This window comes from Rhinoderma darwinii, chromosome 1 (assembly GCF_050947455.1).
Source record: "Rhinoderma darwinii isolate aRhiDar2 chromosome 1, aRhiDar2.hap1, whole genome shotgun sequence".
Classification (NCBI taxonomy): domain Eukaryota; kingdom Metazoa; phylum Chordata; class Amphibia; order Anura; family Rhinodermatidae; genus Rhinoderma; species Rhinoderma darwinii.
The window spans coordinates 7,252,519-7,277,640 of record NC_134687.1 but is presented as its reverse complement, the minus strand read 5'-3'; the positions used below and the strand labels follow the sequence as shown (position 1 = coordinate 7,277,640).

Below are 25,122 nucleotides of genomic sequence, written 5' to 3'. Positions count from 1 at the left end.
GCAGAGCTGTATTGCTGGGGCACAGACTGGGGAGAGTGGGAATGTACCTCAAGGGTTGGTGGTTGGAGGGAACGCACGGCTTGTGTATGATGTAGGTTTATCTGATGATGACATAGAGGTTGATGGGCTGGAAGATGTTCAGAATAATGTGCTTGATTTCCCCCCTTTAATTGTAAGTACACAGGGTGTGACAGACCCCTCTAGAGCAGACACTCGCCCTATAAGTCAGGACAGTGAGACCCGCCAGCCTCCTCCCAGAAATGCCTGGAGCCGCGGCGCTCCATCTTTTACCTCTGGCGCTAGCTATACAGGCCAGGCCTTTAAAAGGAGGAATGTGGTGAGGTTCACGCACAAGGGCGCCAAGGAAGACCTTCCAGATAGGAGGTTTGTGGTCCGAGAACTTCTATGTCACCAGATGGGTTTTGTGCCAGCAAATTTCTTGGCAGTAATAAATCTACCAGACAGACAGGGCTACGATGTCAGCTTTAAGCTTACGCCTGACTTGGATAGATTCTGGGCACATTTTTCCAAGTTCAGGGACAAAACCGGTTGGGACAAATTTAGTTTTATTCCAGTGTCCAAGCCAGATACCGTTGGTGTCAACATCATCTTTTGGAATGAAGCTGTTCCTCCCCAGGATATTGTGGTCTGGCTCAGGCGGCACTGTGACCTGGTGTCTGACCTGACCAAGAACAGAGACGCTGATGGTATCTGGACTGGAGGGTTCTGGTAAAACTGAGCCAGCATAACAATGTGACTTTACATTTACCCAATTCCTTATTCATTGGGAGAGAAAAGGGTGTTTGTTTTTATCCTGGTCAACCCAGAAAGTGCTTCAAGTGTGGTAAGACCGGTCACCTGGCAAACATCTGCACCGTGGTAAAGTGTAACCTGTGCGGTGAAGTTGGCCATCTAAGTGCCAACTGTCAGAATGTCCGATGTAATCTGTGTGGGAGGGTAGGTCACCCGCACAGGGACTGTCCTGACGCCTGGCACAATATCTGTAAACAGATTCCTGTTGAGGAGTTTATGACTGAGACGGACGCTGTAGAGGAGGAGGCTCTAATGTCAGGGTCAATAATGACCAGACAGGAGGTCCAGCAGGAGTCAGATCATCCAGGTCCAGAACACCAGCAGTCGGACAGTACACAGGAGACCATGGAAGTTGTCCCTCGGGACCAGTCACCGGGAGCCTCTTCTTCTGCATTACCATCTGAGGAAAGGAAGGGTATGCAGAATAAAAGGAGGAAAATAGACCTGTCCTCTCGTAAGCCTGAGGGAGAGGAGGAAGAGACAGAAAGAAAGGGACCAGAGCAGAAGTAATGGTCGTATCTAATAGATTCAGTGTCCTGTCAGAGTCAGATGGGGATTTTGAAGGAGAGTTATTAAAAATAGATGGTGAATACGAAGAAGACGCAGGGGACCATCCCCCAATAAAAAAGAAACCTTGCACTGTAGAAACCCCAGGACCGTTAGATATGGAAACAGGTGGTCGGCAGAGTGACCCCAATTTTTAGTTATTATGATGGGGGTCATTTATTTGCTTTTCTTTTTGTGTTGTGCTCTGATGGCCGGGTTTTCCTTAAAAGTTGCTTCCAGCAATGTAAACAGTATTAAAGTGAGGAAGACGAGGTTTACAGTCTATGATCATCTCCGATATCTGGATGCAGATGTCATCTTCTTGCAAGAGACTCGTTTAACCACAATAGGGCTTAGTGAGGCAGAGAGAGAGTGGAGGTCCGGTCCTTCTTTCTGGTCACTGGCTGTGGAGCCTTATGCCGGGGTCGCTATACTGTTTAACACCAATGATGTGACTGTACATAGGTTAACGGAGGTGTGTATGGGACGGTGTCTGGTTCTGGAAGTTACAATCCACGGTAGAAGGCTCCGACTCATTAATATCTATGGCCCACAGACAGTGACTGACAGGGTCCAGCTTTTTAATGATGTGAAACCATATGTCTTTACCTCTGTTCCTGTGGTGATGGCTGGGGATTTCAATGTCACGAGGACATCAGGTGACAGATCCTCTGGCAGAGCAGTGACCAGGGACTCGAATGTCCTAAATAAAATGATCTTACAGGCAGGCTTGAGTGATGTCTTCACACAGGGTGGTAGGAAGCCAAAATTCACATATTGTTGTGCTGACAGGAACAGTAGGATCGATTTGGCTTTTGTCAACGCTACAGAGATGGTTACTGGGATGAGGGAAAAAGTGGTCCCTTATTCAGACCATATGGCGCTGTGTTTCTGCTTAGGAGCCACTAAACGGCCAGATATTGGTAGAGGGCTATGGAAACGTAATTCTAGTCTCTTGGACGATAGTCATGTGCAGAGTTGTGTTGTCTCCCTTTTGCAAAGTCATTTGGAGAGAGTAGATTTTTATGATGGTGCTGCTGACTGGTGGGAGGATGTCAAGAAGGACATTGCATCGCTCTTATAGAGACTGTCCATTAATAGAGGCAGGAGTAAGTACAGCCAGTATCTGAAGCTGCGTAGAGAACTAGAGTCACTTTGTTCAGAGGATAAGGGTGACAGAGCAAAGATCGATTGGCTGAAATCTGAGATCAGGCAGTATCAGTACAGTAGATACACGTCCCTGCTTCTGGAGAGGGATTATGGGCGTTTAGGGACGCCTGATCCATTTGAAAGTTGCCAAGACCAAGTAAAAAACAGGTTGGTCACAGGTGTGGTGGATTCCCAGGGTGTTCTTCAGGAATCTCAGGAGGGCATTCTGGGTGTGGTGAAATCCTACTATTCTGTCTTGTTTCAGAAAAAGATATTGGATAAAGAGAAAATGACTCAATTTTTGAGGGTAACTCCAAGCCCTGATACTGCTAATGTGGATTTTTCACCCTTGACAGCAGAATTGACAGTGGAGGAAGTTGTTGAGGCCATCAACAACTTGCATCAAAAGAAGGCACCAGGTCCGGACGGTATAACAGCCGAATTTTATAAGAAATGTAAAAACCTTTTAGCACCAATTCTGGTGAATGTGTACAAAAGCTGCCTAGAAAACCACCTGATGCCTTCCTCCATGAGAGTGTCTTCGTTGGTTTTGCTGTGTAAGGGTAAAGACCCTGGTGACATCAAGAACTGGAGGCCAATTGCCCTCTTGAATGTTGACAGTAAGATTTTGGCAAAAATTCTGTTTTCTCGATTGGTCTGTTTGTCCCCAGCACTGTTGGCAGGCTCCCAGTTCGGCACAGTAAAAGGGCGGAACATCTCTGGGGCCGTTATCTCCATCAGGGAAATGTTTGAGAGATGTAAAGCTCTTGGGTGTGGGAGATATGTTGTTGCTCTAGACCAGGCTAAAGCCTTCGACAGAGTAGATCATGATTATCTATGGGCCACTTTGTTAAAGTACGGTGTTCCGGGACAATTTATTGATTGGCTGAAAACTTTGTATTGTGAGGCAGAGAGCTTTCCTTTGATCAATGGCTGGCAGGGCGACACTTTCGGGGTTGAGGCGGGGGTGAGACAGGGTTGCCCGTTGAGTCCACTTCTGTATTTTTTTGCCATAGACCCATTTCTGCGGTTACTGCAGCAGTGTGATTTTCGAGGCGTACCGATCCCGCGTTGCTCACCCCTGAGTGTTGTCGCCTACGCGGATGATGTGACGGTAGTGATATCTGAGCCTAGTGAGGTGCAGATGTTGTCTGCAGCCATCAGAAGCTACTCTGAGGCCTCTGGGTCTCTGGTCAACCTTGAGAAGAGTGAAGCTTTCTGGGTATTGCACAGTGATCCAGACTTTGATCTGCCACAATTTGCGAAAGCCTCCACCGATATTAAGATTCTGGGAATTAAATTTGGGAGGGATGATAATGCCAAACTAAATTGGGAGCAGAAATTGGAAGTCGGAAATGCCAAGGTTCAGCGATGGAGAAACTGGAGGCTGACCTATAGTGAGAGGGTTAAAATGTTGAAGTCTTCTTGTATGTTTCTGTCATTTTTCCTTTGCCAGAATCTTTCTCCGCTAGGCTCTTTAGCCTTTTCTTCCAACTTTTTTTGGGGGAACAGGTTGAACCCAGTAAAAAGAGGGATTACTTACCTACAGAGGAGAGAGGGTGGGTTGGGTATGTTGAATCCAAGGGTTTTCTTTGACTCCTTGTTTCTTAATACAAATTTTGGCAACCTAAACGTAAATAACAGTGCCCTGTGGGTAAACAGTATCAGGGATTGGATATTGCCTTTTGCAGAGTCTTGGATACGGGGCGGCAGTCTCAAAAGGGGGCGATTGACACGAGACTTCCTTCCCCAGTATCTGGACTATGGTCTTAGATGTCTGAGGAGATGGGGAATAGACAAGTCCTATATTGAGAGTAAGACCAGGAGAGATCTATATTTCACCGTATGTAGGACTTTCTTTTCTTTACAGCCGGCACTTAAAGATTGCACAACTGCAACCTTACAGGAGAGTCTGAGGTTTCTCAATGGAGCGAGACTCCCGGGTAAACTTTTTGACATTGCATGGCTGTCACTGCATGGGAAACTTTATGTTAAAGGGAATCTAAAATATTTGAGTGTGTCAGATCGGAAGTGTCCCTTGGGTTGTCAACAGGAGGAGACAATGGAGCATTTTATAACCGAGTGCTGGGGAGGACAAAATATATGGCAAGAAATATCCTGCAAGTTAAAAATCCCAAGACTACAGTCTCTAAAATACCCAGAAATTATTTATGGAGTACCAGCTAATGTAAATAACATTGACCGGGGGACCTTGTATCTGATAATTAATGTAGTCAAATATTACCAGTGGCATACAAGAACCAGAATGTCCATTTATAACGAGCCATTTCACCATATGTCAGCCGTGAACCTGATCATGTCAGAACTAAGGTGGATCAAATCCCTAGAAATTAGGAAAAATGAGAAAAACACCGCATTATGGAGGAATGTATATATGGAATAATGCTAGTTCTCTGTATAATGCAAACTTGTTGTTGGTTTTTCTCCCTCCTTCCTTTTTAACAGCAATGGACTCTTGTTAAGTTAAAGTTATTTTCTAGTTTATTTTTCATCGTCATGTATGAGGTCTGTTAAGATTATCATTTGCTTTGGAAATTTTGATGAAATGTTATATTTGTTTGTTTTTTACTAATAAAAATCGCCTCCTATATACAAGAATATAACTACTATATTACTGCCCTAATATACAAGAATATAACTACTATAATACTGCTCCTTATATACAAGAATATAACTACTATAATACTGCCCCTATATACAAGATTATAACTACTATAATACTGCTCCTTATATACAAGAATATAACTACTATAATCCTGCTCCTTATATACAAGAATATAACTACTATAATCCTGCTCCTATATACAAGTATATAACTACTATTATACTACTCCTATATACAAGAATATAACTAATATAATACTGCCCCTATATACAAGAATATAACTACTATAATACTGCCTACTATATGCAAGAATATGACTACTATTATACTACTCCCTATATACAAGAATATAACTACTATAATACTGCTCCTATATACAAGAATATAACTACTATAATACTGCTCCTATATACAAGAATATAACTAATATAATACTGCCCCTATATACAAGAATATAACTACTATAATACTGCTCCTATATACAAGAATATAACTACTATAATACTGCTCCTATATACAAGAATATAACTACTATAATACTGCCCCCTATATACAAGAATATAACTACTATAATACTGCCTCTATATACAAGAATATAACTACTATTATACTACTCCTATATGCAAGAATATAACTACTATAATACTGCCCCTATATACAAGAATATAACTACTATTATACTACTCCTATATACAAGAATATAACTAATATAATACTGACCCTATATACAAGAATATAACTACTATAATACTGCTCCCTATATATAAGAATATAACTACTATAATACTGCTCCTATATACAGGAATATAACTACTATAATACTGCTCCTATATACAAGAATATAACTATTATAATACTGTTCCTATATACAAGAATATAACTACTATAATACTGCTCCTATATACAGGAATATAACTACTATAATACTGCTCCCTATATACAAGAATAGAATTACTATAATACTGCCCCTATATACAAGAATATAACTATAATAATACTGCTCCTATATACAAGAATATAACTACTATTATACTGCCCCTATATACAAGAATATAACTACTATAATACTGTCTCCTATATACAAGAATATAACTACTATAATACTGCCCCTATATACAAGAATATAACTATAATAATACTGTCCCCTATATACAAGAATATAACTACTATAATACTGTCCCCTATAGACAAGAATATAACTACTATAATACTGCTCCCTATATACAAGAATATAACACTATAATACTGCTTTTATACACAAGAATATAACTACTATAATACTGCTCCTATATACAGGAATATAACTACTATAATACTGCTCCCTATATACAAGAATAGAATTACTATAATACTGCCCCTATATACAAGAATATAACTATAATAATACTGCTCCTATATACAAGAATATAACTACTATTATACTGCCCCTATATACAAGAATATAACTACTATAATACTGTCTCCTATATACAAGAATATAACTACTATAATACTGCCTCCTATGTACAAGAATATAACTACTATAATACTGCCCCCTATATACAAGAATATAATTACTATAATACTGCCCCTACATACAAGAATATAACTACTATAATACTGCCCCTATATACAAGAATATAACTACTATAACACTGCTCCCCATATACAATAATATAACTACTATAATACTGCCCTATATACAAGAATATAACTACTATAATACTGCCCCTATATACAAGAATATAACTACTATAATACTGTCTCCTATATACAAGAATATAACTACTATTATACTGCCCCTATATACAAGAATATAACTACTATAATACTGCTCCTATATACAAGAATATAACTACTATAATACTGTCCGCTGTATACAATAATATAACTACTATAATACTGCCCCCTATATACAAGAATATAACTACTATAATACTGCCCCAATATACAAGAACATAACTACTATAATACTGCCCCTATATACAAGAATATAACTACTATAATACTGCCCCTATATACAAGAATATATCTACTATAATACTGCCCCCTATGTACAAGAATATAACTACTATAATACTGCCCCTATATACAAGAATATAACTACTATAATACTGCCCCTATATACAAGAAAATAACTACTATAATACTGCCCCTATATACAAGAATATATCTACTATAACAATGCCCCCTATATACAAGAATATAACTACTATAATACTGCTCCTATATACAAGAATATAACTACTATAATACTGCTCCTATATACAAGAATATAACTACTATAATACTGCCCCCTATATACAAGAATATAACTACTATAATACTGCCCCCTATATACAAGAATATAACTACTATAATACTGCTCCCTATATACAAGAATATTACTACTATAATACTGCCCCTATATACAAGAATATAACTACTATAATAACTGCTCCAATATACAAGAATATAACTACTATAATACTGCCGCTATATACAAGAATATAACTACTATAATACTGCCCCCTATATACAAGAATATAACTACTATAATAACTGCTCCAATATACAAGAATATAACTACTATAATACTGCTCCTATATACAAGAATATAACTACTATAATACTGCCCCTATATACAAGAATATAGCTACTATAATACTGCCCCCTATATACAAGAATATAACTACTATAATACTGCTCCTATATACAAGAATATAAGTACTATAATACTGCTCCTTATATACAAGAATATAACTAATATATTACTGCCCCTATATACAAGAATATAACTACTATAATACTGCCCCTATATACAAGAATATAACTACTATAATACTGCTTCTATATACAAGACTATAACTACTACAATACTGCCCCTATATACAAGAATATAACTACTATAATACTTCTTCTATATACAAGAATATAACTACTATAATACTGCCCCCTATATACAAGACAATAACTACTATAATACTGCCCCCTATATACAAGAATATAACTACTATAATACTGCCTCCTATATACAAGAATATAACTACTATAATACTGCTCCTATATACAAGAATATAACTACTAGAATACTGCCCCCCTATGTACGAGAAAATTACTACTATAATACTGCCCCCTATATACAAGAATATAACTACTAGAATACTGCCCCGTACAGTATGTACGTATCACTATTATAGTATTGCCTCCTTTGACCAGGAATATAACTTTGATAATACTGCCACCCAAGAAAAAAGGAAATTTATAAACACTGGCAACAATGTATACGAAAGTCTTCATATTTTACTTGAATTCCTCTGCAAATATGACTGTATGGATTATTCTATATGTATTATTGTAGATCAGTGACATGTAAGTCTCTGTGTATATTTGCTGACGCCCTATCTTCCTATTTCACAGTTTGCCCAGTATGCAGAGATTGTGAACTTCACCCTCCCAGATGGAACCATTCGTAGTGGACAGGTTTTGGAGGTTGTAGGGTCTAAAGCCATTGTCCAGGTAACATCCTTGTGGGACGGTTGACTCTCTGGTCTCCGATGTCCACAAGCTTCTCTCAATGTCCGAGTTCCATATGGTCTCTTCTCCCTAACCGTAACCATTTCTGCTCTGCTGTGTCTCCACTAGGTCTATATCTTCCCTGCCACATCACACTCCTGCTATATCTTTACCAGTTCCATATTCTTCTGGCTCTACACTTAACCGCTCCAATCCATTTCTGATCTCGTTCTAACGTTCTATCTCCACGTCTTCGCCTTACTCCACCACCTCCAACATCATCTCCACTAGATTCATCATCTTGTTTCTGCTCATTCTCCAATATCTTTCCTGCTCTATTTGACTCTATTACATTCTTGATGCTCTCCCCACCATTGGCTCCATCACCTCTATTTCAAGCTCACTGGCTCTCTATCCACTAGGTTCATGTCCACAGACCTTTACCATTAACTCCATCACTTTTCTATTCGACCACCTCCGTTGTTTCACATTTGGCTGCCCCGTCTGTCATTTACTAGCATTACGGAGATCAGTTCTCCATCTCCAAAAATCGTTAGTGGTCACTTGAGATAACAATGGTTCTCACTGAGGTAACGTCTTGAGATGGCTGTGGGGTCCAATCCTTGAGTCACAGATTTTGGTACACAATTCTAGGCTTGTCCTCCATTGTATTCCATTGTCGGTCCTATAAAGTGTACAAAAGCCACACTTTATTTAAATCCAACTTTACGGTTGGGTGACGCGACTGGTTGGGGTAACTCCCAAGCTGGGCCAGGGCATGTCTGCCAACCCATCAACTTCCTGCAGCAAAGCACGTCACCCTGGCCAACTGTTAGGGCTTCCTAAGCACGTCCTACCAGGGACCTACCATACAGCCTCTGTCCCACCACTGATGAGAAATCCTGCCGTAAGCATATGGTTTACTCACCGTGGTCCATAAATACCACCTCTTTTGCATGTGATGTGCGGCGACCCCCGCCTTCCAACCACACTTAAAAAAACATAACAACAAGGGTTTTAAGGGGTGGGGGATTTCTTCTTGTAAATAAAAGTCAGAGTGAGATCACTCTGGACACGGCCCCTTCAGCCTGCCCACCAGCGTCTCCCTTCCAATGCGATCCTGCTATTCTCTAGCCAGTGCCCCATTGTACAGCCCACAACAGCCCGAAACTTCCTGATGGCACTGACCATGCCACCGGCGCCATTGCTTACTTTTCTTCCTGCATGGCCCACTATCTGTAGCCCCACCCTGCTTTTGGCCCCCCTTTTAGTTTTTTGCGGTCATAGTAGTCCATTCATCTCGCCTTATTAAAGAAGTTGGATTCCAGATGGGACATCCTATATCTAGGGCGCACAGTATTATTACGAGGATGATCATTAGGGATGGCCGACGGGTGCTACACGACTTATTAGGACTATAAGTGCCGAGGTTATCTGGCATGCAGCCAATGGGACAATGGACACAGGGAGCAATTATGTAGAACGTTCCATAGACATTTCAGTAATATGTTGACCAGTATGGACTCTGAGATGTAATACACTGGAGAAGGCTTTGTTGGCCTTGATCGACGTCCCTCTCCCGTTTTATATAACCAAGGTAGACCGCACTATTGACCTGTGCACAACCTCTCTTGGCTAGCTGCCAACCTTCCCTCATTTAATCCCAGCGAGACCTTCCCAGAGCCCTCTTAATCCCATTAGAGAGTCAGCCTCAGAGCCGAGCAAGCAGCAGCGGCTTAGCCTGAATCACACACAGGCACGGCTCTCTGCAGATGTGCCGCAGAACATTCCTAGGCCACACGGATCTAATTAAAGCCGCGATCCGGAGGTTAATTTGTACAAATGGTGTCAAATATTGTACCAATCAATGGGTTGTGCCAGCCTTTCATTGTTCCAAGGAGATTCCATGTATTCCAGGTTCTCGTGCTGTGGATGTCCAACCTCAACGCCATGAGATGAGGCAGAACAGGAATATCGTTCCTAAGTCTTTATACGCCTCTCATATCTATCTATCTATCTATCTATCTATCTATCTATCTATCTATCTATCTATCTATCTAATATCTATCTATCTAATATCTATCTATCTAATATCTATCTATCTAATATCTATCTATCTATCTATCTATCTATCTATCTATCTATCTATCTATCTATCTATCTATCTATCTATCTATCTATCTATCCATCCATCCATCCATCCATCCATCCATCCATCCATCCATCCATCCATCCATCCATCCATCCATCCATCCATCCATCTATCTATCTATCTATCTATCTATCTATCTATCTATCTATCTATCTATCTATCTATCTCCACTCACAGGACCTGCATATTCACTACCGTTTTGTTTTAGGAGAAATTAATGCTGCCAACCAATCAATCCACTAATAAATTCATCAGTTAGATCTACCCGGTTGGTCTCTGTTCACATCTGCGTCAGGAGTTTCTGTTGCAGATTCTGTCATATTTGCCAAACAAAATAGAACATCATGCAGCGCCATTTTGTCTGGCAAAATGAAGGAAACCCCGCAGAACCCATTAAACTCAATAGGTTTCGTCAGGCGCCGTTGGTGTTCTAGCGCTTCCGCTATTATGATAAAATAGAAGGAGTTAGGACCCTTGGTAGTTGGCAGGCCTAATACAACAATTGAAAAACAAATGCCAGAGGCAAGGAAGCCTTATTTCCCAGCTACCATTCGATTGATTAGATTTTTAAATTATAATCTTTATTATGCTATTGTAGCAAACAGACATACAGACAAACCAACATGAATAGTTAAAATTTCCAATGCATGGATAGGGGCAGTGGCCGTTAGTGGCTGTAACAATGTAGACGTGTTCCTGCCGTCTGTAACTGCAGGCAGGCAGATTCAGGAGGTCACCGATATGGCTGAGAACTCCTAAGTAGTTAGATTGTTAAATTAGAGATGCCCTAATACCAGCATGTATTAAAATTGTAAGGAGAGCCCCCCCGACATGTTTCGCTACGTATGTAGCGTCCTCAGGGGTTCACGGGGCTACTGGCGGCGCGCCGGGAAACTCTCACTGTTATGGGAATCCTCTGTGACGAATCAGAGGGTGTGTGCATAGATAGGACCAATAGTGGCGAGGATGGGCGGGAACCACAGTCTCCCACTTGAGTGGCAGGTTAAGCTGCCAATCGAGTAGAAAACGGCCCGAGCATCCAGATAGAAATGACCGCGCATGCGCACATGAGCTTATTCTGCACTCTAACTTTTGGATTACTCGTAAGGATCAACAGATATGTAAGTGAGTGCTACTATTCAGATCCACTGTGCTAACGATCCACTGTGCTACCGGAGGTAGCCAATACTATGTCAATAATGTGTGAGTCGCGCGGTATAACAGCTGCTAACTTATAAAGAATATATGTACGTGATATGACGGCAGATACTACTGCCGATAAACAACAAGAAAGTGCAGGGGCATAGACGGCCAATCAATAGAGTGTATGTCCATATCACTGCAAAATACTAGTACAAAAATAATAATTAAGCTGCAGAGGGGTAGTAATATCGTTTACAAAGGCACCAACGGTGCAGACATTGCATTAGTATGCGGGCTAGTTCTAAATAGGCACATTTAGTACATTCGTCAAAGTAAGAAGCAAAATCTGTGTAGAACGTATAGAATAATAAATTAGTGCATGACTGGATGTTTGAACCACTATTATAAGTGGTCCTAGTTAGAGTCACAAAGAATAGGGATACCAAAAGTAAACCAGAGAGAGTCTGGGGCCACCAGATCTCAATAGTTGGACAGTGTCTGTAGTTCTTAATTATGTCACTATAAAATAAAGAATTTTTCTTAAAAAATAAGAGTAAGGTAAGGTTATGAGCATGTATCACTACAGTAGTGATAGTAAGCTAGATGTATATATTATTCTCAAAGAAAAGCCGTAAATGTAAATCCTTCATTAAGGCCCGAGGGGCTGAGAGAATGCAACCTATGAATCCATCGTGCCTCCTCCTGCAGTAGCATTCGATCTAAGTTACCAGCCCTTGGTCCCAGTTTCATCTGGGTGACACCCCAGAACTGTAGTAACTTAGTGTCGCCACCATGTAGCTGGTGCATATGTCTGGATAACGTAGTGTCCTCTTTATGATTGATGGTACTCAGGTGCTTTGAGATCCTCCTTCTTAGTTCTTGTATAGTCTTGCCCACGTATAATTTGGGGCAGGGGCATTTCGCGATATATATCACCCCACTGCTATGGCAGTTAATAAACTGCTTAATCACATAGACTTTACCATCATATGGATTCGTGAAGGTTTTTGTCATGGGCATGAGAGGACAGAAGGAGCAGCGACCGCATGGATGGGAGCCCCTGACTGAGGATTTTAACCAGGTTTGTTGAGAACTACTTTTAGAAGAATAGTGGCTATGTACCAAAAGTTCTCGTAGGTTTTTCCCTCTGCGGTAAGTGATACTTGGAACCGCAGAAATGACTTTTTTGAGGTCTGGGTCAATAGTAAGTATTGACCAGTGTTTTTTAAGGATGTCCATAACTTGGGAGGAGCAAACGTCGTACGTGCCAATGCAGCGGATGGCACTGGATGACTCAGTCCTGACAGGGTTAACACCCTTGTCCTGAATCAAATTTTGTCTATCAGATGCCCTGGCCCTCGCATAGGCCCTATGTAGCCACTTTTTCGGATAGCCACGTGCCACGAATTTGTTATATAATTCATTACATTCGATCTGAAAAGATTGTTCATCAGAGCAGTTTCTCTTAGCCCGAAGGTATTGCCCTATCGGTATACCCCTTTTGAGGGACGATGGGTGATGACTCTGCCAGTGTAAAAGACTATTCGTGGCCGTGGCTTTCCGAAATATATCGGTATGGACATTGCCGCCAGGGTCCAGGGAGATCTTAAGATCAAGAAAACTGATCTCGCTCTTATGTGTTTCATGGGTAAATCTCATGCCAATATCATTATTATTAAGTGTCAAAACGAAATCATTAAATAAATCAGTGTCACCGTCCCAGAAAATAAGAATGTCGTCAATGAATCTCCCCCAGAACAGAATATGTGATGTGAAGGAAAGTAATTTATCTGTAAACACAATGGTGTCTTCCCACCACCCCAAAAATAAATTCGCATAGGTAGGTGCACATACAGTGCCCATGGCCGTGCCTTTTATTTGTTTATAGTACTTTCTATCAAAAGTAAAGAAGTTATGTGTAAGTAAAAATTGTAGCAGTGATAGAACAAAATCATTGTGTGGATGAAATTGAGTACCTTTGGTACTTAAAAAGTGTTTGACTGCAACTAAACCTAATTGGTGCTGAATATTGGTGTATAGTGATTCGACGTCAATAGTGGCAAGTATGGTAGTTTGAGTGACATGGATCTCCTGGATCCTGGCGACTGTGTCCTTAGTGTCCCTCAAGAAAGAGGGTAGGGAGGAGACGAACGGCGAAAGAATTTCGTCCACATAAAGGCTGATCCCCTGTGTAAGATTGTCATTTCCTGATACGATTGGCCTACCAGGAGGAGGCCGTACAGCCTTATGGATTTTGGGCAGGGCATAAAACGTTGCTAGAGTCGGGCTAGGGTTATACAGTCGTTTGAATTCATCTGTAGTTAGTAGATTATTAGCTTTCGCCTCCAAAAGGAGGAGATGTAGTTCGGCCAGAAATCGGTCGGTAGGGTTACCTGTCAATATGACATAGGTGGTGGTGTCATCTAATAATTTGTGGACCATTTGCGTGTAATCTAATCGGTTCATCACAACTACATTTCCTCCCTTATCAGAGGGTTTTAAGACTATCTCATCATTATTACATAAGTCATCCAGTGCCAATTTCTCGCTAGCACTGAGGTTACCAAAAACCCTAGATTTATCATTTTTCAATTTACTTAAATCAGTGCATACCATCTTAACAAAGATGTCGATGTGACTATACTGGGAGAATGGCGGAGTGAGTTTGGATTTTGGTCGTAAAGATGAGAAGGGACCAGTAGCGGTCACAGCTCCAAATTCATTTTCCTCCAGTAAAGTTTCAAGATCTTTTAGGGTTTTAAGTTCCTCATGGCTGTAGGACGTGCCGTCTCGGGTAATGTTTTTAAAGTGTTTGTGTAGTGCTAGTTTCCTAGCGAAAAGATTGATATCTTTTGACCACACAAAGTCATCAAAGGCGGGTGCGGGTGTATATGACAATCCCCTACATAATAAAGTTTCTTGATGGGGATTTAGATGTAAAGAGGATAAATTGAAAATCTGCATATTATCATCCCTATGTACTCCAACTGGTGTTATTTTGGACCCCAACGTGGGTTGGGTGGTCCTAAAAAAGGAAAGGCAGCAATAGGGGTCATAGGTATAGTTACATTGCTTGATGACCTGGGATTGCCATTGTCTGCTTGTTCCATGCTTGGAGTATGGGGTATCTGATGTGTATTTGAAAAGCCCAGTGAACGTGAGGCAACAGAAGTAGAGGACGTAGCTTTGAAGCCGGTAGATAAACATCCTCCACTTTGATTGGAATAATCTCCTGTAGGGGATCTAGATATAGAGGAGGTTCTTTTCGATAAGTTATATTTGTTGTTTTTATTAGCCTTGATTTTACGTTTGGTGCCTAGTCTCAAGTTTTCACTGGGTAATCTAGAGTCATCAGTGCCCGAAGTATCAGATTCTGAGAAGTCTGTATAGACAGCGGCCTGTTTGAATCTAGGCTGTGTGCGAGTTCTATAGGTATATGCTTGTCCTGTATCGAAGTCCCTACAGTCGCGAATGTATTTACGATGCTTACGTTCTTTTATCTCTCCTTGCAGTTTCTCAATGTTTTTTTGTAGCTTAGTTTCAGATAGATTAAATTCTGGGGAAGATTTAAATGTCTGTATATCCTCGATTTCTTTTTCAAGTTGAGCGGCGGTTGTATTATGGTCACGTTTCTCAAACTCCAAAAGATAACTCAACATACGAAGAGAGCTATCCGTCAATTTATTTTTGGTAGGTTTTTTGTAAGTCTTTGAACGCTGTGTTGAACACAGCGTTCAAAGACTTACAAAAAACCTACCAAAAATTTATTCGATCAAGCTGGGAGATAGCAAGTCTTGAAACCTATATACAGCAGAAAATAGTATATAGAGGATTACGTATTAATATTCTACCAAATCTATATCGTAATGACAGCACATTTATTAAAGGTTGGGAGGAGCTATTGACGGATAGCTCTCTTCGTATGTTGAGTTATCTTTTGGAGTTTGAGAAACGTGACCATAATACAACCGCCGCTCAACTTGAAAAAGAAATCGAGGATATACAGACATTTAAATCTTCCCCAGAATTTAATCTATCTGAAACTAAGCTACAAAAAAACATTGAGAAACTGCAAGGAGAGATAAAAGAACGTAAGCATCGTAAATACATTCGCGACTGTAGGGACTTCGATACAGGACAAGCATATACCTATAGAACTCGCACACAGCCTAGATTCAAACAGGCCGCTGTCTATACAGACTTCTCAGAATCTGATACTTCGGGCACTGATGACTCTAGATTACCCAGTGAAAACTTGAGACTAGGCACCAAACGTAAAATCAAGGCTAATAAAAACAACAAATATAACTTATCGAAAAGAACCTCCTCTATATCTAGATCCCCTACAGGAGATTATTCCAATCAAAGTGGAGGATGTTTATCTACCGGCTTCAAAGCTACGTCCTCTACTTCTGTTGCCTCACGTTCACTGGGCTTTTCAAATACACATCAGATACCCCATACTCCAAGCATGGAACAAGCAGACAATGGCAATCCCAGGTCATCAAGCAATGTAACTATACCTATGACCCCTTTTGCTGCCTTTCCTTTTTTAGGACCACCCAACCCACGTTGGGGTCCAAAATAACACCAGTTGGAGTACATAGGGATGATAATATGCAGATTTTCAATTTATCCTCTTTACATCTAAATCCCCATCAAGAAACTTTATTATGTAGGGGATTGTCATATACACCCGCACCCGCCTTTGATGACTTTGTGTGGTCAAAAGATATCAATCTTTTCGCTAGGAAACTAGCACTACACAAACACTTTAAAAACATTACCCGAGACGGCACGTCCTACAGCCATGAGGAACTTAAAACCCTAAAAGATCTTGAAACTTTACTGGAGGAAAATGAATTTGGAGCTGTGACCGCTACTGGTCCCTTCTCATCTTTACGACCAAAATCCAAACTCACTCCGCCATTCTCCCAGTATAGTCACATCGACATCTTTGTTAAGATGGTATGCACTGATTTAAGTAAATTGAAAAATGATAAATCTAGGGTTTTTGGTAACCTCAGTGCTAGCGAGAAATTGGCACTGGATGACTTATGTAATAATGATGAGATAGTCTTAAAACCCTCTGATAAGGGAGGAAATGTAGTTGTGATGAACCGATTAGATTACACGCAAATGGTCCACAAATTATTAGATGACACCACCACCTATGTCATATTGACAGGTAACCCTACCGACCGATTTCTGGCCGAACTACATCTCCTCCTTTTGGAGGCGAAAGCTAATAATCTACTAACTACAGATGAATTCAAACGACTGTATAACCCTAGCCCGACTCTAGCAACGTTTTATGCCCTGCCCAAAATCCATAAGGCTGTACGGCCTCCTCCTGGTAGGCCAATCGTATCAGGAAATGACAATCTTACACAGGGGATCAGCCTTTATGTGGACGAAATTCTTTCGCCGTTCGTCTCCTCCCTACCCTCTTTCTTGAGGGACACTAAGGACACAGTCGCCAGGATCCAGGAGATCCATGTCACTCAAACTACCATACTTGCCACTATTGACGTCGAATCACTATACACCAATATTCAGCACCAATTAGGTTTAGTTGCAGTCAAACACTTTTTAAGTACCAAAGGTACTCAATTTCATCCACACAATGATTTTGTTCTATCACTGCTACAATTTTTACTTACACATAACTTCTTTACTTTTGATAGAAAGTACTATAAACAAATAAAAGGCACGGCCATGGGCACTGTATGCGCACCTACCTATGCGAATTTATTTTTGGGGTGGTGGGAAGACACCATTGTGTTTACAGATAAATTACTTTCCTTCACATCACATATTCTGTTCTGGGGGAGATTCATTGACGACATTCTTATTTTCTGGGACGGTGACACTGATTTATTTAATGATTTCGTTTTGACACTTAATAATAATGATATTGGCATGAGATTTACCCATGAAACACATAAGAGCGAGATCAGTTTTCTTGATCTTAAGATCTCCCTGGACCCTGGCGGCAATGTCCATACCGATATATTTCGGAAAGCCACGGCCACGAATAGTCTTTTACACTGGCAGAGTCATCACCCATCGTCCCTCAAAAGGGGTATACCAATAGGGCAATACCTTCGGGCTAAGAGAAACTGCTCTGATGAACAATCTTTTCAGATCGAATGTAATGAATTATATAACAAATTCGTGGCACGTGGCTATCCGAAAAAGTGGCTACATAGGGCCTATGCGAGGGCCAGGGCATCTGATAGACAAAATTTGATTCAGGACAAGGGTGTTAACCCTGTCAGGACTGAGTCATCCAGTGCCATCCGCTGCATTGGCACGTACGACGTTTGCTCCTCCCAAGTTATGGACATCCTTAAAAAACACTGGTCAATACTTACTATTGACCCAGACCTCAAAAAAGTCATTTCTGCGGTTCCAAGTATCACTTACCGCAGAGGGAAAAACCTACGAGAACTTTTGGTACATAGCCACTATTCTTCTAAAAGTAGTTCTCAACAAACCTGGTTAAAATCCTCAGTCAGGGGCTCCCATCCATGCGGTCGCTGCTCCTTCTGTCCTCTCATGCCCATGACAAAAACCTTCACGAATCCATATGATGGTAAAGTCTATGTGATTAAGCAGTTTATTAACTGCCATAGCAGTGGGGTGATATATATCGCGAAATGCCCCTGCCCCAAATTATACGTGGGCAAGACTATACAAGAACTAAGAAGGAGGATCTCAAAGCACCTGAGTACCATCAATCATAAAGAGGACACTACGTTATCCAGACATATGCACCAGCTACATGGTGGCGACACTAAGTTACTACAGTTCTGGGGTGTCACCCAGATGAAACTGGGACCAAGGGCTGGTAACTTAGATCGAATGCTACTGCAGGAGGAGGCACGATGGATTCATAGGTTGCATTCTCTCAGCCCCTCGGGCCTTAATGAAGGATTTACATTTACGGCTTTTCTTTGAGAATAATATATACATCTAGCTTACTATCACTACTGTAGTGATACATGCTCATAACCTTACCTTACTCTTATTTTTTAAGAAAAATTCTTTATTTTATAGTGACATAATTAAGAACTACAGACACTGTCCAACTATTGAGATCTGGTGGCCCCAGACTCTCTCTGGTTTACTTTTGGTATCCCTATTCTTTGTGACTCTAACTAGGACCACTTATAATAGTGGTTCAAACATCCAGTCATGCACTAATTTATTATTCTATACGTTCTACACAGATTTTGCTTCTTACTTTGACGAATGTACTAAATGTGCCTATTTAGAACTAGCCCGCATACTAATGCAATGTCTGCACCGTTGGTGCCTTTGTAAACGATATTACTACCCCTCTGCAGCTTAATTATTATTTTTGTACTAGTATTTTGCAGTGATATGGACATACACTCTATTGATTGGCCGTCTATGCCCCTGCACTTTCTTGTTGTTTATCGGCAGTAGTATCTGCCGTCATATCACGTACATATATTCTTTATAAGTTAGCAGCTGTTATACCGCGCGACTCACACATTATTGACATAGTATTGGCTACCTCCGGTAGCACAGTGGATCGTTAGCACAGTGGATCTGAATAGTAGCACTCACTTACATATCTGTTGATCCTTACGAGTAATCCAAAAGTTAGAGTGCAGAATAAGCTCATGTGCGCATGCGCGGTCATTTCTATCTGGATGCTCGGGCCGTTTTCTACTCGATTGGCAGCTTAACCTGCCACTCAAGTGGGAGACTGTGGTTCCCGCCCATCCTCGCCACTATTGGTCCTATCTATGCACACACCCTCTGATTCGTCACAGAGGATTCCCATAACAGTGAGAGTTTCCCGGCGCGCCGCCAGTAGCCCCGTGAACCCCTGAGGACGCTACATACGTAGCGAAACATGTCGGGGGGGCTCTCCTTACAATTTTAATACATGCTGGTATTAGGGCATCTCTAATTTAACAATCTAACTACTTAGGAGTTCTCAGCCATATCGGTGACCTCCTGAATCTGCCTGCCTGCAGTTACAGACGGCAGGAACACGTCTACATTGTTACAGCCACTAACGGCCACTGCCCCTATCCATGCATTGGAAATTTTAACTATTCATGTTGGTTTGTCTGTATGTCTGTTTGCTACAATAGCATAATAAAGATTATAATTTAAAAATCTAATCAATCGAATGGTAGCTGGGAAATAAGGCTTCCTTGCCTCTGGCATTTGTTTTTCAATCCGCTATTATGATGGAGCAGAACAACAGAAATAGAGACATAAGTGTGAACAGAGCCGGACCTGTCACCTTCCCTCAATTGTCTATTTTAGTAAATATTTTAATTTCCCATAAATGATTCTGGGGCATCTTTCTGTGTGTTGTACCATTCCTCTGTTATTCCTCCTACAAATGTATTAATAAATTGACAACTGGATGTGGGGTGTGTCCATATACAGTGACACTGTCCAATCAGGACAAGGAGAATGGTAACCGCCAGTTGTCTATTTATTCATAAATTTCTAGGAGGAATATTAGAGGAACAGCACAACGCAGAGTTCTAAGAAACGATTCTACAGAATTGTTATTTTATGGGGAATACAAGTATTTACTAAAACAGGAGAGTTACAGGATAGCCGATAGATCCTTTCTTAGGGGCGCCTGGACACGATGCGGTAGAGCCACGTCAATTGCCGCGCATTCAAGACCGTGCGGCAAAAAATGCACCTGGTTTGCCACGAATTTCCACCGTTTCGCGTCAAGTACAGCTGAAGCAGCATATGCTTTACCTATACTTACCACGAAACCACGGCAATTAGCGGTGAACTGCATGCGTTTTTGTGCAGTTCACAGCGATTGGCTCGCCCTCATCATATATAGGCACCCTTGGCAAAACCAACAATTTTTAAATTAAATTCATTGGCCAACCAACCAAATGAACAAGCCACACCCCTTTCTTAAAGGGTCTCATCAGTTTTGCACACTCACTTTGCTGCACCTTTATGACATTATATATATATATATATATATATATATATATCTCATCGGTGGTGGCAGCGTACCGTCTGTGATTGTAATACCTAGCAATAATAAATCTCACATACATTAACATAAAATGATATATCCAACACCATCTACATATAATGAAAGTCATTAATTCAGTTATTAACCCCTCTACGACCAGCACTACAACCCCCCCCCCCCCATCACCTTTAATAGCTTCCCCGGCAGCTTAGAGGTCCGGTGTGAATGAAAGAGCAAAGAGGTTCCCCTCCCTCCCCAAATCCCTACACATTATCCCCGGCTTTCACTTGGATCTGACTTTCTCCTGTGGTGTCTGCTTTAATCCTCACTAATTGCCAGTAATTGGGTTCTTGCCCCGGGTCTCTGCAGGTGTTTGAAGGCACATCTGGGATAGATGCCAAGAAAACCACTTGCGAATTCACAGGGGACATCCTTAGGACACCTGTTTCCGAGGACATGCTGGGTACGTTGGACGGGGGTTAATAAATTGTTGTAACTGCAGGTAAAGTCCACCAAGACATCAGACGTCCTAATGCTGCAGTGAGTTCAGGCGTTCACATCCATTCTGTGTAGGTTCAGTTGTGTTGAGTCATTGGTAAGTCCAGTCTACAAGAATGACCAGTCTAGCTTCCCGGTGTCCAGAGAGACCGGGCCATATATAGTAGAGAGGGGGCTCCATACCAAAAATCAACTGGGGTCATCTGATAGGACATTTCAAGCTACCCCTCCGCCCGTCACGGGCCAGAAGCGACAGTCGTGTGCACCCCGCTTCCATTCAATTTTTTTTAACCACTGGAACAATTTCCATAACCTTGTTTGCTAATCCTGTGATGTCTGTATAATAGGTTTGGGGGTCGGAGCCAACCTTCTATGGGCTCTTGCCATCTAGGGCAACCTGGAAGCCGCTGTCCTTAAGGAAAACTGATCACAGGGGGTCCGGCTGCTTGAACGTCCATCAATCAGCTGCTAAAGGAAATCCCTGGGGTGTCTACAAACGCCCATTGCACACGTTGGATGGCCATGTAATATGTGGTCATGCCAACTCCTCCAGAGTGAGAGATGCTCTTGGCTGCGACTCTCCATCTTGGCTAATAGAGGGAGTCCCTAGAGAGGCAACTCCTTATATGAAATCCATTTTCCATTGAGTATATGAAAAGGCCCTAACACTTTAATAGGCCCCGTAGAAGACTCAGAGCTGCTCCTACTATATGTACGACCCTGCAGGGAGCCATGTGTGGATATTCAGTGCTGTACAAGTTGACATGGTCTTGATGAGTAGCAAGAAAACGAAGCTCCGCCGCAAAATTTCTAAGATCGAGACCGTTATAGGACAAGTTAAAGGGCAATTCCAGGAGCCGCATAGTAGGGGCCATATATGCTGCATTACTCTCTGCTGAGAGTCACAGGGTTTATATCATGTGATAAATTCAGCCTATATATTATAACTATATTTCACTTTTTTGTATCTTCTTTAAAAATTCCAATGGAGGCAAGTGACCACCCCTAAAAAGTTTTTTTTTTTATTTTTAACTTTTTGAACATGAATATCCTTTGTAACTGTTCTCATTGTCGCATTTAGGGTAAGTTCGCACAGGGCTGCGTAAGAGTACACAACGTATCCGCCATGGGCGCCGCATGGAATTCCGGCCGAAAAACAGTAATAGACCAATGTCCACAATACGGTTGGAAAGATTCTGAAATACCATTTACCTTGATGTTTCCAAACCCAACCGGGGGATGTGCACCGTGAGGGCGTCTTATGGAAACATGGAAGCGGTAACCCTCCGTGCTAAGTGCCCTCTATCTTTAAACCCACTTCCGACATGACCTGTTTCTGTCCATCAGCCGTAGAGGTCGTTTCTAATTTTTCTGGGCCCTAATGGAAAATCTGTACCAGGACCAACCCGACTCACATGTCATTCATAGTACTGCTGCCCTCCTATATTACAGAGGGGCATCTGGACCAATTTACTCACAAGGGTCCAAGTGTTACTACAACCGCTACACCTCCTACCCCACCCATCATCACCCTGCTGAATGCTTTGAGCCTATCTTAATGGAGTTGTCTAGTTTAGAAAACTCATTGCCATACACCCGATTAGGGAATTCTGAGTTAATAGAGGGGGGTCCGCTTTATAGGCTCCTCATCTCTTTGTCAGAGTGGAGAGCGGTTATAAAGAGCGTCTCTCTCTCTCTCTCTCTGGAGGACCTGTCCTATCGTGCATTACACAGACAACACATTGATTATAATGAGCACTGTGTAATATGTCAATTCTCCTGTGGTGGCACTGCAGAGAAATTGAACACTTACTGCCAGGTTTCCCCAACGATCACAGCTGATCGCTGGGGGTCCCAGCAGGGGGATACTTTGTGATCTACTTATTGTCAAGGAATCCTTCTAATAAATTGAGATTTTCTGAAGTCGGCAACCCCTTTAATGCAACCTTCCCTGTTTTCCCAAGAACAGTAGCATTGTAAAGGGGAGCAGAAACAGAAATAGGCAGGACTGAAGCTAAACCCCATCACAGTTTCTAGAATCTGGTCTTAGTTCTTAGGGGAGGAGTGGTCCAGCACTGGGCCCCCCACATGTTAGACCACGGAGTCTCTGCGGTAGGTATGACATTGAATCTAAGCATTGTCCTCCAAAGTATTGACTGTACTGGTCACTAAACTACGGCATTGTGGGGAATAGTGACAATATAGGAAATACTCCACCCCGCCCATCCAGCAACCAGCCACTGCCCCCCCCCCCACCACCCGAAAAAAAAAATAACGTAATTAGTTTCACAACATTGGCAGAAAACATTGTAATAAATAAAAAAATCCCTCATTCATTTCCCATTTATAGATCCCTTTGTCCGGGGATAAGAGCGTCTTTAAATAAAGTGAATTATAGGCCGGTGGGAGGCTGTTAATTAGGTCGGAGATTTCAAGACCTACAAGCTTAACGAGCGCCGGATTTTTCTCCTTTTTATATTTTTATTCCTGAGTCGGCATGAAAAACCAACAGCGAAGGTCCCGGCCATTCATAGCGCTCCTCAATGGGACGCTGTAGTCCCAGATTTGGGGGTGGTGGGGGTGTGAAGCTGGGCTGGAAAGTGCCTGTGATACTGGTCCTGATCCCGAGCAACAATCTATGGACTGAATCTATCCTTAGCCTGAGGGTTCCTTTATATTTTTTTTTACCAAACATCCCAATTAAGCAAAAACTAGATTGTGCCGTTTTGATTTATAATTTTTTTACTTTTTCATTTTGCTAAAATTCCACTTAAATCAAAAATGTAAATATAATGATCCCGTTCCTCTGGACTCTCATTTTCCATTTTGACTTCTTCAAAATTCAATAATTTTTTGTTTATCTCGACTTTTTTTTACTTCTTCACTTATTTCAGCTCCACATTTTTTGCCCACAGAATGTAAACAGCCCAAAAACTAGAATTTTGTCTCCGGCCTGACTTTTTCACTCATTTTGACTCCTGTCTGACTCCCTAAACTTGAAGTATTATTTACCCCTCCCCTTATAATGACTCCTATGATTCTCACAGCCAGTGTTTGACTTTGTAAGCTCGATCATGGCAGAGATTCGTGATCGGAGCCTGTAAGTGGCCCATGGCGTCCCTATGGTTCTGTATTATGGGCCAGTAACACTCTTGTGTACCTCCGTGAGGCGCCGTCTTCTCCTCTTAAAGCAATACCTCCATTATATATTAAATATCACATTCTTCATCATATACAAGATTCTTCTGATCATTACACTGGTGGTTCAGGGGCCCTCGCGTGCCCAACCTGTGGCCCTCGCGTGCCCAACCTGTGACCCTCGCGTGCCCAACCTGTGGCCCCTGGCCACCTTTTCCCATCTGTGCCTTGTTCAGTACATTTCCATGTATCTGCTCTGCTGCCCGGTCACTCACTCGGCAGACATACATGGTTCTGTGTCACACAGAGATCGGGGGTCCCTTGTCCCCCGTTTGCAGACGACTGTAGGTCATACATGCCGGTCACGCTCCATAGTGAACAGGAGATACGTGAGCAGCTCTCCATATCTTCCATAGACTATAATAGAGAATAAACACACATAGGCGGACAGCTCTGAAGATGCAGGACATAGTACACTGAATGTAACATGTGGCCCTCGGATGGTCAAGGGCCCCACATTTTTGTACATTGACCACCACTGCTCTAGAACCTACAGAAACATCTAAAATCACCTTCAAG

At 41.6% G+C, this 25,122-nt stretch overlaps 1 protein-coding gene across 1 annotated transcript in view; it reads left to right on the top strand.

Annotated features, from left to right (window-relative positions):
- ATP6V1B1 (ATPase H+ transporting V1 subunit B1) overlaps positions 1 to 25,122 on the top strand; it is a 106,410-nt gene that overhangs the window by 34,481 nt on the left and 46,807 nt on the right. The window contains exons 3-4 of the mRNA XM_075848651.1: positions 8,513 to 8,611; positions 21,277 to 21,370. Coding sequence (XP_075704766.1) covers positions 8,513 to 8,611; positions 21,277 to 21,370 — 193 coding nt within the window. The remainder of the gene's footprint in view (positions 1 to 8,512; positions 8,612 to 21,276; positions 21,371 to 25,122) is intronic.